At 46.6% G+C, this 15,220-nt stretch overlaps 1 protein-coding gene and 1 long non-coding RNA gene across 2 annotated transcripts; both read left to right on the forward strand.

The window, feature by feature from the left end:
* The first annotated feature begins 1,763 nt into the window (after positions 1 to 1,763).
* On the forward strand, positions 1,764 to 8,144 carry LOC148120259 (uncharacterized). The gene is made up of 2 exons (XR_015739484.1): positions 1,764 to 3,077; positions 3,644 to 8,144. It is a non-coding gene; the product is annotated as an uncharacterized LOC148120259 (long non-coding RNA).
* A 1,944-nt stretch (positions 8,145 to 10,088) lies between these two features.
* LOC125392119 (kelch repeat and BTB domain-containing protein 7) lies at positions 10,089 to 14,849 on the forward strand. Its single transcript, XM_048421890.3, has one exon. It carries the CDS (start codon positions 10,648 to 10,650, stop codon positions 12,769 to 12,771), a length of 2,124 nt encoding a protein of 707 aa, XP_048277847.3. The 5' UTR covers positions 10,089 to 10,647; the 3' UTR covers positions 12,772 to 14,849.
* The last annotated feature ends 371 nt before the right edge of the window (positions 14,850 to 15,220 follow it).

Consider the following 15,220-nt stretch of genomic DNA (forward strand, 5'->3'; position numbering starts at 1 on the left):
AAAAATGGAAGTGCCTGACGATGCACCTGACACTGGCAGGAACAGGGGGAGAGTGGGTGTCAGATGAAGTTGAAGAGGAGGTAGTAGTGACTCACTATTAAATGGCATTGAAGCCTACGTTTTGAGGCGAGCAGGTACTGTGTTTTTTATGCAGCCTTTTAATGAAGTGTATATCCCTTGCCTTAAAGGCTAAACAAGTAAAATATAGTATACATTAGCATGATTAGAATAGGAAAATGGGTTGCAGAAAGCTGAGTTCAATCTGTAGAAAGAAGGGAGCCTAAGGAACGCCCATCTGGAGCAGGATCCTAGGGGGAGACAAAGGGGTCTTGACAGGGCCCATGGGTATGGGTGCATTCTACCTTGACTAAAGGGCAGAGAGTTGGAACTTCTCTTCCTTCAAGGTTATTGTCAACAGTTGAAATAACAGGTGTGGCCAATATCCAGTCCTAATAATTCAGGTATTAAGAAGTAGCTCTGCTTCTTCCTCAAAGGGCAAGGCTCCATTCCACCCTGCTTTAGATCAGAGAGTTCTGCTCTCTCAAGGTAGCACGAATAATAAAAACCCAGAGACAGAAATTGGGGTTCAACCCAAAACCAGAAAAGTGAAGCAGCCAAGCCACTAGAGAAGTCTTACCTCTACCAAGACCGGGCGACCGCAGACTAACCTGACTAAGCCTCTTCTCATTGTCTCTCTAGTGCTGGGATTAAAAGCGTGAACCACCACCACCTGGATCTTTTTCTGCACTGATCTCGTGTAGCCCAGGGTGGCCTTGGACTCACAAAGATCCACCTGACTCTCTCCCAAATCCTGGGATTAAAGGTGTGTGTCACCATTACCTGACCTCTAGTGGCTTTAGCTTTTCCTCTGGTCATCAGGCATGATTTATAGATCAAAATATAATCCGGTTGTGGTGGTGCACGCCGGTAGGATTTGCTGAAGCAGACAGAGGCAGGAGGATGACGAGTTCGAGGCCAGCCTGGGCTACACATTTAAAAAAATATATAAATAATATACTACTACATTTGTCAACAGTTCAGACAGCAGGTGTGGCTAATAACCAGACCTGGTATTTCAGGTATTAAGAAGTAGATCTGTTTCTGCCTCAAACAAAAGTCTAAAGATCCAACTAGGTTCCTACTCCATTAGTGTGATAACTATGAATTCCACCCAGGGAGTAGTTTGCCTACAGAATGTTTTAGTCTAGGCTGTAAGTGTTACTTGTCTTGTTTTAGCAACAGAAAGTTTAACTAAGAAAGTACCCTGTAATCCTTCAACTTGTCAGTTCATTCCTTGCATCATGTAAATGCAGTTTTTATCTTACTCCTACCTTTAGGGGTCAGGATATTTAAGCAAATGGAAATTAAACACAGGAAATTTTCAGTATTCACTGGGACTCCCTCCCAGTACTGTCCTATGCTTCTGTTTCATTATTTTCACTCGTGTCTTCATTCTCCTTACTAGTTTTCTAATCCCCCTGCCCCTATCCTGGTAAGCGGTATCCCTGTTGAAGCGGATCTCCGACAGGTCTGCCCCATGGGAGACACCAGGAAGGAGAGCAGGAGTGAAGTCAACCAGCACAGAAATGGTGGACATCTGACCTTCTCAGGAGCGCCTGGAGTTGATCCCACTGTTGAAAACATTCATGAACAGAGACAAATAAGGATTCTGCTGTAGGCAGCCAGTGACAGGGAGCATGCTAGGGATAAAGCTGTGGCAGGATGCCTAAGTGCGCTATTGGCATCCTGCGACTTTGCTTTGTGCATCATTGATCATCGCCTGGGGATGCAGAGTACCACATCTGCAGCAATCGTCTGTATGAGCTGCAATGATGTTGACCTTTAAACTCCTAGCTGAAAAGAGCCTTGCTTTATGATTGAACTATGCTCGAGATGATTTCCTAGAAAAGTTTCCTAAAGGTTGTTTAGTGCCAACGATTATGAGGAAACTCCCGACATTTGATATAATTTATTGCACAATGAAAGCTCCGATCTGAGTACATTGCATTGAGTTTGCCGGTTGCATCCATCTGTACGAACACCTGCCCAAACAGAAGGAAACCTTTGCTCCACCTTGCAAAGTTTCCTCGTGTTTCTTTCCAATCTATCAATCTACCAGCTCTATCCTCATCCAAGACTGGATGCTTTCATGACTATTGTTCATGGAAGCTTATTTTCATCGGCCTGGGAGTTTGCCATCTGGATGGACAATTCTTTTATTTTATTTTAAAAAACAAACAATCTTTTTTTCATCTTACATACCAATTTCAGTTTCCACTCCCTCCCCTCCTTCCATTCCCTTCACCCTCTCTCCCCCATCCACTTCTCAGAGAGAGTAAGGCACATAGTTTCGGGGTAGGGCCAAGGCCCTCTCTACTATATCTAGGCTGAGCAAGGTATCCTGGATGGACAATTCTTTATCTGCTTTCTTTTACTTAGTATTGATGGGCAGTGGTGGCACACACTTTTCATCCCAGCACTTGGGAGGCAGAGGCAGGAGGATCTCTTGCGTTTGAGGCCACCCTGGTTTACAGAGTGAGTTTGTAAGATTTTAGACAATTCTGAAGCCATTTCTGACAATTCCAAACCCTCTCAGCCTCTGTGCCTTAGTGCTTCCCCTCCTCCCCTGGGAACCAAGGACCTAACAGCTACACATGCATGTACTCAGTTTCTGAACAATTACCCACACACGTATGTTTTGACTCAGTCCCTTGGGAAACGGGGTCAAAATGACCTCTTACCTCATCTGATCTGACAATAGTTCTCCTGTCAATTATTGGTATTAGCCCTTTTTGAATAAGCCAATCATAATTGTCAAGAAACAACCCCTCTTGTTTCTTTGGGGCCTTCTCCTTTAAAAGTAGACTGTACCAGCTATTCGAGGTCTCTCGGCTTCCCAAATGCTGAGGGACCCTGTCATGACAGAATTAATAAAATCCTCATGCTTTTGCTTCGACTGTGGTATATGAGGTGGTCTCTGGGGGCGACTCCTTCTCGGGTTGGACACTAGAGTCCAACATTTGGTTCCCTGACCGGGAATCGAGTTGCTCCCAGACACACTCTGGACCCAGTTGGAGGTATAAAGAAACGAGCTCATCTTTATGTCTGTCTGTTTATGTATTGTGTTTCTGTTTCTGTGTAATTATGAATAAGTAATTTGAGAATTGTACTTGCGCAGGGTCTGTATTGAAACGGGGCTAAGGGAGGAGGCAGACGTGTCCTGAGATCCCTTGCCCTAGCCCTGAAAGACGTTTCATGGGCATTTACTGGAGGGAAGGGTGACCAGGTCGCCCTAATCTCCAGGGGAGGCGTGATCCTCCATCTATATTTTTGGATCTGCTGCAGCGCGGCTTCTGATTTTGAGTCTATGTCTGTCTTTTTGTTCTTATGTATTTTCAGTTCTGCACCAGAGTGGTGGTGAGAGCACCAGCTTCTGGTTTTGAGTTTGTATCTGTCTCTTTATATTTTTGTCTCTGTATGTCAGTTTGTCTTTGTTAAAATCCACCTGCAGGAATTCAGAACCTGTCAATGGCCCCCTGGCCATCATCAATTTCCCTGATTCCAAAAGCAGCCCCACAGCTGGAGGAGGCGATGTGGTGGCTGCCCCTCCCTGAGCCCTTTGTCTTCTCTCCTTCCTGTACAGGAGAAACCCAGAAGCCAGGCACCTCCAGTTCTTCCTGTTATCCAGTCAAGCATGGCAGACTTCTCCCTCCTCCCCCCCTGGAGGAAACACTTCGTTCCTGAGGAGCCGCACTGGTCGGGTCCTAGCCCTGAAAACTTCAGCACTCAGCATCTATGCTGGGACAGGGGAGGGACGTCCACTAGGGAGAGAGTGACCTCCCAAGCATTTCCCTTTCGCTCAGTAGCAGGTCAATTACAATACTGCTTTTTTCTGCCTCTAATCTTTACTTATAACCCTTCCTTTTCTTGGCACCCTCAGACCGTGACTGGGCTTATAGAATCTGTTCTCGTTATCCATCAGCCCACTTGGATGATTGCCAGCAGCTCTTACAGGTGCTCCTAACCACAGAGGAAAAACAGTGAGTTCTCTTTGAAGTTTAAAAGAATGTCCCAGGAGCTGACAGCAGGCCAACCCAATCACCGAACGATAGAGGACGGGACTCCTTCCCTCTGACTTGACCCAAATGGGACTTCAATACTCCAGCTGGTAGGGAGCAGCTCCGTCTTTAATGCCAGATTCTGATTGGCAGGTCTAAAAAAAAAAAGAGGGGCTACAAAGCACCCCACTAATTTGCTAATTTGGCTAAGGTAAGAGCAATAGTACAAAGGTCTGATAGAACTCCTGCAGGCAGATCGCCAAGTCAATGTAATGATGTCTTTTATAGGTCAGTCAGCGTCAGACATTTGTAGCAAGTTGCAGAGAATGAAGGGACTGCAGAGATGCTCCCTCCAGGACTTAATAAAAGAAAAAAATTAGACAGATAGGGAGGCAGCAGAAGACGACAGCTGCAGAGACTGTGCACCTCAGACAGAGCAGCCCCTGAGTGGCCGAATACGGACTTAAGCTGCCACCACCTGGGTCGAGTGAAAAAAAAAAAAAAAACCATGAGGAGGAATGGCCCTACAGGGCTTTGGGCTCAAGACACTTCCCAAAGCAGCTGCTGAGCAGAAGCGGCTACTGAAGCTGTGGGTGCTCTGCCCACCTGAGAGGCCACCATGACAGTACTGAAATTCCCCCTCTTGCTTACGCTGTTTACCCAGGTGTCTGATGCTGGGGTGTACGGGGGGGAGGGAAGGGATTCCCCTTCGCTGTGTCTAAAACACTTGACTATGAACTGAATACTCTATGTTATCAATGAACCACCTTATGAACTGTCGATCTGGAATCAAAAGCCTTTTTATTTTCACTCCTCCTGCTGATTCCCCTGCAGGGAAAGCAGGCTGCTCTCAGCCTTTGCCACCTCACTGGGCAAGAGCCCTGCAGACAGCAATGAGCCTGGTGGGAGCAGCCCCAGGGTAACAGGCTGGGAGGGGTGCTTCAGCGCTTCAGGCTGAAGAGGCTCAGGCAGGCTGGCGGATGCCCCCACCTCACCAGGACTGAGCAAGCCTCCTAGTCAATGGAGGTGGGCTTCAGAGAGGCAACAACTGGTGCCACCCCGATGAGGAGGGGCGGGGGACACGGAACTAACAGTCTTCTTAAAGGTACATCGGCCTTTTGATACGAACTATGGATGGCAGAGAAACTTTTTCTCACCATGACTAAGAAGATCAAAGAAGAAATCTTCCCGAGGTTTGGCCTGTCTAAGGTAATCAGAATTTATGATAAAACTGCCTTGTTGCCCAGAAAAGTCAGGACATGGGTAAGACTGGGGAAAATTACATTATGCATACCCCAGAGTTCAGGACAGGTAAAAAGGAAAAAAAAAAAAGCCCTAAAACAAATTAAGCCTTAGAACTGGCATTAGAGACTGGGCGCAGCTCCTCCCCCTAGCCCTGTTCTATGTAGATCCAATATGGGGGACCTCCCCCTTCTTGGCTTCCTAAGGCCCCTCATGACCCATCTGCTCACAAACACATTCTGCAGGCGCGGTTGAAGGCTCTCCAGATCTCCCAGCACCAGGCATAGAGACCCCTGGCCACCCTAACACCCGGAAATCTCGCATTCGTTCCAGAATTGGCGCCTGGGATATATCCAGAGGGACATGAGAAAAGCACAGCACCCCACAGCCAGAACAGCAGCCACCCGCTCATACCTGCAATCCACGCCTCCTCAAGCCCTTGCTTTGATACCCCTGCCCTCACCCCTGATTTCTGTCAACTAGTAGCAGGGCCAGCCTCCTGGGATATTCGAGATGCATATCTCCCACAGCTGCCCCTGGAGGCTGGCAGAAGATTTTCCCCCAGAGGAAATATTCAGGTGCGGGGGCCCAGAACACAGATGCCCCTTGCGAAAGCTAGATTTTTATACTGTGGTGCCTAAAAATATAAAATTATACTTCCCCAAAACAATGCTCCATGTGGAGCACAGAGACATGTGACATCTCCCCCACTTGTCTCCCAGGGGCAAACAATGGAACTGTCTCCATGGGTGTCAGAAAGGACTTGGGACATGAGATGTTATCTAAAACCAAGTACTATCTGACCAGCGCCTGCTGCTGCCGGCAGGATTAGACTCCCCTAAAGGGGCCCTAATTAGTCTGCTGTTGCCTGCTGGACTAAGCTACTCTCCCTGCTTCTCTGTCGAAACCTCCCAAAGCCAGCCCGGGAACCCGGAAATCTCACACCTGTTCCAGGTTGGCGATTTTGTGTACGTTTGGAGACAACGGTCCCAGAACCTTGAACATCGCTGGAAGGGACCCTACACCATGCTTCTTAAGACACCTACTGCCCTCAAAGTGGACGGTATTGCAGCCTGGATCCACATGTCTCAAGTCAAGCCTGCACCTCCACAGGACGACCCAGGACCTTCCAAATGAAAGCTTCAGCATACACAAAATCCTCTCAAGGAGGCCTGATTCTGCCAGGCTTGCTGATCTTTGTCCTGATGTTTTTACCTTAGGACTTAACCTGGACCCTGACTAACTTTGAGACTGGGCAAGCCTTAAGGCTAGCCACTGGAGTTCATCCCCTGAATACCTGGTTCCCCCAGCTAACTTTTAACCTATGTGTTTTAGCAAAAGACTCTTGGGAGGATACTGAGTGAACCCCCGAAAACTCTTGTATCACATGCAAATATTCTAAATGATATATTTGTCTGGGGGAAAAAGCAAACTCTGTAGTACGGGGGGGGGGCTAAAGTGTTTTGTTATGCTGTCTGATGATGTAAAACCAATGTCAATGTCTCCTGGTTGAGGGTTAGCAAAAAGCACTAAATGATTAGCAGGCAATACTTGGGGTTTACAGTTGTATGATCCAGGAAGGAAAGACAGGAATTCTGCTCACCCTGCGAATTGTTGTAACACCTCCCATGGCCATGGTACTAGGGCCCAACCCAGTATTACCTGACCAGGGCCAGCTAGCCCCTGCTGAGGTACCCCCCTTTGCCAGGGCCCTGGGCCCCACTTCTAGTGCTAAGAACCCTTCTGCAACCCCTGCTTCACTGCTGGCAACCTCTAATACAGGCCAGCGACTGTTTAGTCTGATAATGGGAGCCTTTTCTTTGCTAAATAGTACTGACCCTAGCAAGATTATGTCAAGCTGGCTATACCTGTCAGCAGGACCTCCTTATTATGAGGAAATAGCCTCATCTGGCAGCTTCAACCATATCAGCTCTTATATGACCTGCAACTGGGGATAAACCTAACTCTCCCAAGTCCCAGGACGACAGGACCTGATGCCCTCTATTGATCTATGATGGGCCTACAACACTGGTTTGTTAATTTTCTGTGTACAGATCCAATTAGTCCCCCAAATTTACTAATATCTCAAGATTGAGATATTTGACCAAATAAGAGGAGGGAATGTAAGACGTTAGACAATTCTGAAGCCATTTCTGACAATTCCAAACCCTCTCAGCCTCTGTGCCTTAGTGCTTCCCCTCCTCCCCTGGGAACCAAGGACCTAACAGCTACACATGCACGTACTCAGTTCCTGAACAATTACCCACATACGTATGTTTTGACTCAGTCCCTTGGGAAACATGGTCAAAATGACCTCTTACCTCATCTGATCTGACAATAGTTCTCCTGTCAATTATTGGTATTAGCCCTTTTTGAATAAGCCAATCATAATGGTCAAGAAACAACCCCTCTTGTTTCTTTGGGGCCTTCTTCTTTAAAAGATCAGCTATTCGAGGTCTCTCGGCTTTCCGAATGCTGAGGGACCCTGTCATGACAGAATTAATAAAATCCTCATGCTTTTGCATCGACTGTGGTATATGAGGTGGTCTCTGGGGGCGACTCCTTCTCGGGTTGGACACTAGAGTCCAACAAGTTCCGGGACAGACACCAAAGCTACAGCGAAACCTTGTCTCAAAACAAACAAACAAACAAACAAACTGAGACTTGTCCACATTATTGTACACATTAAAAGTCATTTCTTTTGATTTCTGAGTCATGATATACTGTATGAATACACTAAGTTTTTATTCTGTTGATTGTTGGATTATTTGCTGATTGCAGCCACTCTGGGTACAATTACTATGGAAAATTCTAATACAACTCTTTTTGTAGATGGTTATGTAATATTTTGTTTGTGTTCTGACAAAGCTTGCCTGGAAATCAGAGGGAGGAGCTAGCCACTAGGTAACCATAGAGGCCAGCCCGTGGTGGTGCACACACTTTTAATCCCAGCATTTGGGTGGAGGAAGCAGGAAGATCAGATGGTCAAGGCCACACTGGGCACAGGAGTATGAACCAGTTAAATGAGAAACAGATCTGCGTGCTGGTGGCGCCCACCTTTGATCCTAACACATGGAGGGGGCTCAAGCCTTTGATCCCAGCACATGGGCGGCCCACACCTTTAATCCCAGCATAGGGAGGTGGACACAGGAATATAAGGCGGGTGCAGACAGGATTGCTCACCATCCAGTCTCAGGACTCCTTGAGACAGGGTCTACCTCAATCGGTCCGTCTCTCTTGTGGCTGGCTTCTCTGATCTTTCAGTTTTTGTTCTCGATATCTGACTCTGGGTTTTTACGGATCGAGACTGATGAGATTCACGTTTCAGTGATGTTCCCAGTTCCTTAGGCCCTAGCAGTGAAATTACCCGATGTTCAAAAGAAACTACCAAAGAGTTCCCATTTGTACTCTCTGTACATAAGATTCCAGTGCCATCATCCTCACCAATATTTAGCATTGTTTATCCTTTTTAGTATTAGGTATTCTAGTGACTTTGAGCTGAGCCCTCATTGTGAATTGACTTACATTCACTGGATGATGGACGACACGGGCACTTTTGCATGTGTTTTTATTTGCCAGTGTACATATAACAGATTCCCCCCCCCCCCAGAATAGTGCCTACATTTTTGTTTATTTTCACTGTGTTATGGTTTGAAATGCTGCAGGTCCCTGAGTGGCTGCAGCAGGCAGTGGGTCCCGAGAAGTGGCGGCAGGCAACGGGCGGTGGGGTCTCAGGGCAGGTCCCAAGTGGCTGCAGAATCCTGGGACAGACCATTACACACTGTACTTTTTGCAGAAACTTGGGATTTTGTTGATACGACCTTTATGTTTTTATTTTTAAAATATTTTATGGTTTATTTAACTTCATTTTATGTGTATTGGTGTAACTGGATTTTCAGATAGTTGTGAGCTGCTATGTGGGTGCTGAGAATTGAACCCAGGTCCTCTGGAAGAGCAGTCAGTGCCACTGAGTCATCTCTCCAGCCCCTATGTTTGTTTGTTTTTTTTATTGGAGTACTGCAGTGTGTGTGGCCTAAGAACTCCAGCCTAAATTACACAGAAGCTTTGTACTTTTTGGTTTTTTCAAGACAAGGCTCCCCTGCATTGCTATTTGCTCCTGGTTTCTCAAATTGACACTGGAGGGTGGGTGAGATAGCTCAGCTAACAAAAGTGCTTTCTAACAAGCCTTAAGGCCTGAGTTTGGCCCCCAGAACGCATGGCGGAAGGAGAAAACAGACTTCCTCAAGTTGCCGTCCTTTGTCCTTCACATTTGCAGTGGCGTAGAAACACATTTTAAAATGTGATAAAAATTCAGATTAAATTTTTAGAAAGGATCCATCAGTTTGGGGCTGTGGTAGCACACGCCTTTAATCCCAGCGCTAGGGAAAGAAGTCGAAAGTTATTTACAGAAATTTAGTTTTGTCATGGCTCATGGCTTCAAACACGTGGATGTCTCTACTTTTTCTTTCGGTTTTTCTAGAGTTTCACTCTGTAGTTCTGTTTGTTCTGAAACTCACTCTGTATACAGGTAAGGCTGAAATTCAGATCCTCCTGCTTCTGAGTGCTGGGATTAAAGGCGTGCCCCATCACTGCCCAGCTGTCTTTTATTAAATTAAAAAAAAAAGCTGATTTTGCATTTTAGTCACAATCAAAGAATGTAGAATGGGTACTTTTACTCTGAACTTGGAAGCATTTTTATTTAGGTTTTTTTATTGTGTCGCCCACAAGGGATTTCCCTTTGTAACAGCCCTAGCTATGAATCTCACTACGTAAATCATGCTGGCTTCAAATATACAGAGATCCGCCGGTCTCAGCCTCACCAGTGAGGGATTAAAGACGTGAGTCACTCACTAGGCTAGGCTGAAATCTTAAGCATCAAATTCACGGTACTTTCACGGTGTTTTCCACCTGTGTGACAAGAGTCGACAGAAACAGTACCCAAACTACAACTCCCAAGACGCAAAGCTGCTGCGACCCAGCGTTTGTTTTGGTCCGCGAGCCTTGATCCCGTCGTGCATCGAGGCGCGCGAAAGGCAACCTGGGAAGAGTAGTTCGTCCGGGCACCTACCGGTTTCGCCAGCGCGGCAGAAGCTGTTGTCGCGGCTGGAGCCCGGGGTCGTGTGGGGGTGAGCGGAGCAGAGAAAGGGCGCGAAAGGAAACGGTGAGTCAGGCCCGGGCTACGCGATAAAGGGAGGCGGCGCCGCCGCGGAGGCTCAGCGGAGTGACTGCGGCCGCGAGTCGAGTCTGTTCTGGGACGCCTCCGTCGGCGTCGGCGAAGGGAGGCGTGAGGAGGAGCCGGGCGTCTGCAGCCGTTCTCGCCCTCCGCGCCCCGCCGCCATCTCCAGCCATGCAGTCCCGGGAAGACGGCCCGCGCTCTCGCCGCCTCTCCAGTCCCCGCGGCGGGAGGCGACCCAAGAGGATCTCCAAACCCTCGGTGTCGGCCTTCTTCACGGGCCCGGAGGAGTTAAAGGACACAGCCCATTCTGCAGCCCTGCTGGCCCAGCTCAAGTCTTTCTACGACGCGCGGCTGCTGTGCGATGTCACCATCGAGGTGGTGACGCCCGGCAGCGGGCCCGGCACGGGCCGCCTCTTTTCGTGCAACCGCAACGTGCTGGCGGCGGCGTGCCCCTACTTCAAGAGCATGTTCACCGGCGGCATGTACGAGAGCCAGCAGGCCAGCGTGACCATCCACGACGTGGACGCCGAGTCCTTCGAGGTCCTGGTCGACTACTGCTACACCGGTCGCGTGTCGCTCAGCGAGGCCAACGTGCAGCGCCTGTACGCGGCGTCCGACATGCTGCAGCTGGAGTACGTGCGCGAAGCCTGCGCCTCCTTCCTCGCCCGCCGCCTGGACCTGACCAACTGCACGGCCATCCTCAAGTTCGCCGACGCCTTTGACCACCACAAGCTGCGCTCGCAGGCCCAGTCCTTCATCGCTCACAACTTCAAGCAGCTCAGCAGGATGGGCTCCATCCGCGAGGAGACGCTGGCCGATCTGACCCTGGCGCAGCTGCTGGCCGTCCTGCGCCTGGACAGTCTGGACGTGGAGAGCGAGAAGACGGTGTGCCACGTGGCCGTGCAGTGGCTCGAGGCGGCGCCCAAAGAGCGGGGCCCCAGCGCTGCCGAAGTCTTCAAGTGCGTTCGGTGGGCACACTTCCCCGCAGAGGATCAGGACTACCTGGGAGGACTACTGACCAAGCCCATTGTGAAGAAGTACTGCCTGGACATTATCGAAGGGGCGCTCCTGCAGCTGCGCTTTGGGGATCGGTTGTACAAGTCAGTGGCCTCCAAGCCAAACAGCAGCCATGGTGGTGGCAGCAACGGCAGCAGCGGCAATAGCAGTAGCAGCAGCAGCAGCGGCGGCGGCGGCGGCGGCGGCGGCAGCAGCAGCTCTGTGGTGTCTGTAGCAGAGAATCCACCCCAGAGGTTGGGTATGTGTGCCAAAGAGATGGTGATCTTTTTCGGACACCCCCGAGATCCTTTTCTGTGCTACGACCCCTATTCGGGAGATATTTACACAATGCCGTCTCCTTTGACCAGCTTGGCACACACGAAGACCGTTACCTCCTCGGCTGTGTGTGTCTCTCCAGACCATGACATCTATCTCGCCGCCCAGCCCAGGAAAGACCTCTGGGTCTATAAGCCGGCCCAAAATAGTTGGCATCAGCTGGCAGACCGCTTGCTGTGTCGGGAGGGCATGGACGTGGCATATCTGAATGGCTACATTTACATTTTGGGCGGGCGAGACCCGATTACTGGAGTCAAGTTGAAGGAAGTGGAATGCTACAGCGTTCAGAGGAACCAGTGGGCGCTGGTGGCCCCTGTACCCCATTCCTTTTATTCCTTTGAACTGATCGTGGTCCAGAACTATCTGTACGCCGTCAACAGTAAGCGCATGCTCTGCTACGACCCTAGCCATAATATGTGGCTGAATTGTGCGTCTCTTAAACGGAGTGACTTTCAGGAAGCCTGTGTCTTCAAAGATGAGATCTACTGTATTTGTGACATCCCAGTCATGAAGGTCTACAACCCAGCCAGAGGAGAGTGGAGGCGGATCTGTAATATTCCCCTGGACTCGGAGACTCACAATTACCAGATCGTCAATCACGACCAGAAGCTGCTTCTCATCACCTCTACCACCCCCCAGTGGAAGAAGAACCGTGTGACAGTCTATGAATATGATACTAGGGAAGACCTATGGATTAACATAGGTACCATGTTAGGCCTTTTGCAGTTTGACTCTGGCTTTATTTGCTTGTGCGCTCGCGTTTATCCTTCCTGTCTTGAACCCGGTCAGAGTTTCATCACTGAGGAGGATGATGCAAGGAGTGAGTCTAGCACCGAGTGGGACCTGGATGGATTCAGTGAACTGGACTCGGAGTCAGGAAGTTCAAGTTCGTTTTCTGACGATGAAGTCTGGGTTCAGGTTGCACCTCAGCGAAATGCACCAGATCAGCAGGGTTCTTTGTAAATCTTTTGAGACAGGAAGATGTTTCTACTGTATGGAATGTATCTTAAAATGATACCTTTTCCTGTAAAAGACAAAGTTGATTAGGACTGGAGAGTTGGTTTAGAAAGGGTAGCAATTTGAAATATTAATACAGTATACAGAATTTATACATTACATTTTTGACTTGAAATCAACTTATTTCAGTAATTTACTGTGCTGGAAGTCCGTGATTAAAATGCATAGTGACCTATTAGTGGATTTGTTGTTGCTGTTAATTAGTATGGTCATATTTTAATTTTCCTAATTTAGTTAAATCTTGCCTAGTGGCACAAGATCTTTGTTACTAGGGAAACTGGACTGAGAATTGTTGGATTTTGAAGGTTCAGAAAAATGAAAGGTTACATTTTTAAGTAGGTTTGTAGTGTTCTCAGTTATAGTTGTTAAAATTTAGTATGCTCTCTGCAAAGAAAGAAATGTTAGTAAGGTAACTAGTGATTCCATGTTGATAATGTGTTCAGTGGGCTTACATAGTCACAGAAAATTTTAAAAATCAGGATTCCACTGTTTTTATATGTGATAAATATGACCTATGTCTTACCTTGAAAATAAAAAAAAGTCTAGTAGTGTGACTAATTTAAGCACCCTTCTAAACCAAAACAATGAAAAAGGTAACTCGCTTTATAAAGCCAGTTTTGATCTGTACATGTTAAATGCTTTGACTCAGAGGAACAACCCTTTCTTCACTGGACATGATTAACTGATGTAAATTTCTCATTGGTCATGCACTGTCTTAAAAAGTTTGTTTGCTTCCCTAAAATATTTTGGCTATATAGTTTTAGTGTTCGTCTTAGAGGCTTTACCAGCAGAAAGTGATTTATTCTTTGATGTGAAGCAATACTGGTGTTGAAAATGTGTATAAGCTGAAGGCACTATTTTATTGACCAGTGGTTGCAGTGTTTATCCGCTCAAGTGCCAGCAAAGAGCTTCAAGCTTCAAGCTGTGCACAGAACTCTTTTGGGTAATATTGAACTAGTGTCCATTTTTAAAGTTACTGTAAATGTTCTTGATTTTCAGCTTGAAGATATTTTTGTATTAAAAGTTGAGAGCTAAAGAACGTTCAGAAGACGGCGGGCGGCATTTGGGGCCAGCAGTTAAAAGTATGTTCAGTTTTTTCCCTAAACAGTGGTATACATGGCCATTTTAATTATGGTGTCTGTTTCTATTTTGTATTTCACTGTGAGTTTTGCTCCAGTTTTTGTTTCAGTCACCATATGTAAGGGAAAGTCCAGAAAGTAAACCACGTAAAACTGGCATTGTTACGTTATAGGTGCTTACCTTTTGAAGGTTTATTAATACATATGGTTGTCATAATACATACACATGACAAATGGTGTACATATACAAATGTTTTATGCTATAAAGTTTTCTATACTCTTTTAGAATTATCTTCCTGAATCTTTCTTCAATAACATGCAAATTCCTTTTTACTCTCTAGTGACAAAATGCTTATCTCTGGTAGAGGACAGAAGAATCTGCTCCAGGACAGGGACATGATTTTTTTATTTTTTTTTTAAATGAAAAACAAGAAATAAAATAACAAAACCAATGCCAAGGATAATGTATTGTCATTTTGATTGGCTGTGTGGAAGTGTAAAACATTCAGCTCAATGGTTTCTCAAGTGTAGGTAGGCTTCAGTGGCCCAAGTAAAATCTGCTCCATCTGTAGCGGGAATGTTATAAGAACTACCCCTAACTTAGGAAGCTGTTTTTCCCTGGTGGGGGGCAACTTTTTCTTCCACAGTAACTTCTGTTGATAACTTTTGTAAGGTGGAAACTTTGTGATGCTTATCTCAACCAGATTATTCATCTGCACAATTAAAATCTGCAATTGATGTATAAAAAGCAGATTTTCAAATTCATCATTCTCAACTCTTGAGTTAAAGCTTAGGGTAAATGTTAGTAATATCTTGGCTTACAAACACATTTTCTTGGGAAAGATTTTGATTTTGTGAAACATTTGTGAATTAGGGAATAGATGCTATTTATAGATAAATGATTTGTATATTGCTAGTTACAAATAAAGCTGGTTTTAAGCTGTAGGCTTCCTGGCTTTATGCTTTATTTGGTTGTCTGTTACGTGCATAAAACTTGCTTGTTCAGTGACACCACTAGCAATATTGAAGTCTTTCTGGACACGAACTGACTGCCGATTAATCAGTGCGTCTTTCAGCAAATGCTTGGTGTAAGATTTAGAATTACATCAGTTAACTTCTGCTTCTATGTATCAATAGTTTGGACTTCTGAGAACATAAATTACTTCAGACACTCTAGGTGGAAACTAGGATTGTAAGTTTTCCGGGCTAGCCTGAGCTACACAGTGAGATCCTATCTGAACCAAAAATAGGACAAAACAAAATGTCATTGTTCTCAAAATGGTTGAAGGCTGACTTAGCAAATAGCTTTTTTAAAG

Source organism: Myodes glareolus, chromosome 12 (assembly GCF_982192425.1).
Source record: "Myodes glareolus chromosome 12, mMyoGla1.1, whole genome shotgun sequence".
Lineage (NCBI taxonomy): Eukaryota > Metazoa > Chordata > Mammalia > Rodentia > Cricetidae > Myodes > Myodes glareolus.

Bases quoted from the DNA above. Each gene is read 5' to 3' on its own strand.
- LOC125392119 (XM_048421890.3), top strand. From the start codon at position 10,648: ATGCAGTCCCGGGAAGACGGCCCGCGCTCTCGCCGCCTCTCCAGTCCC.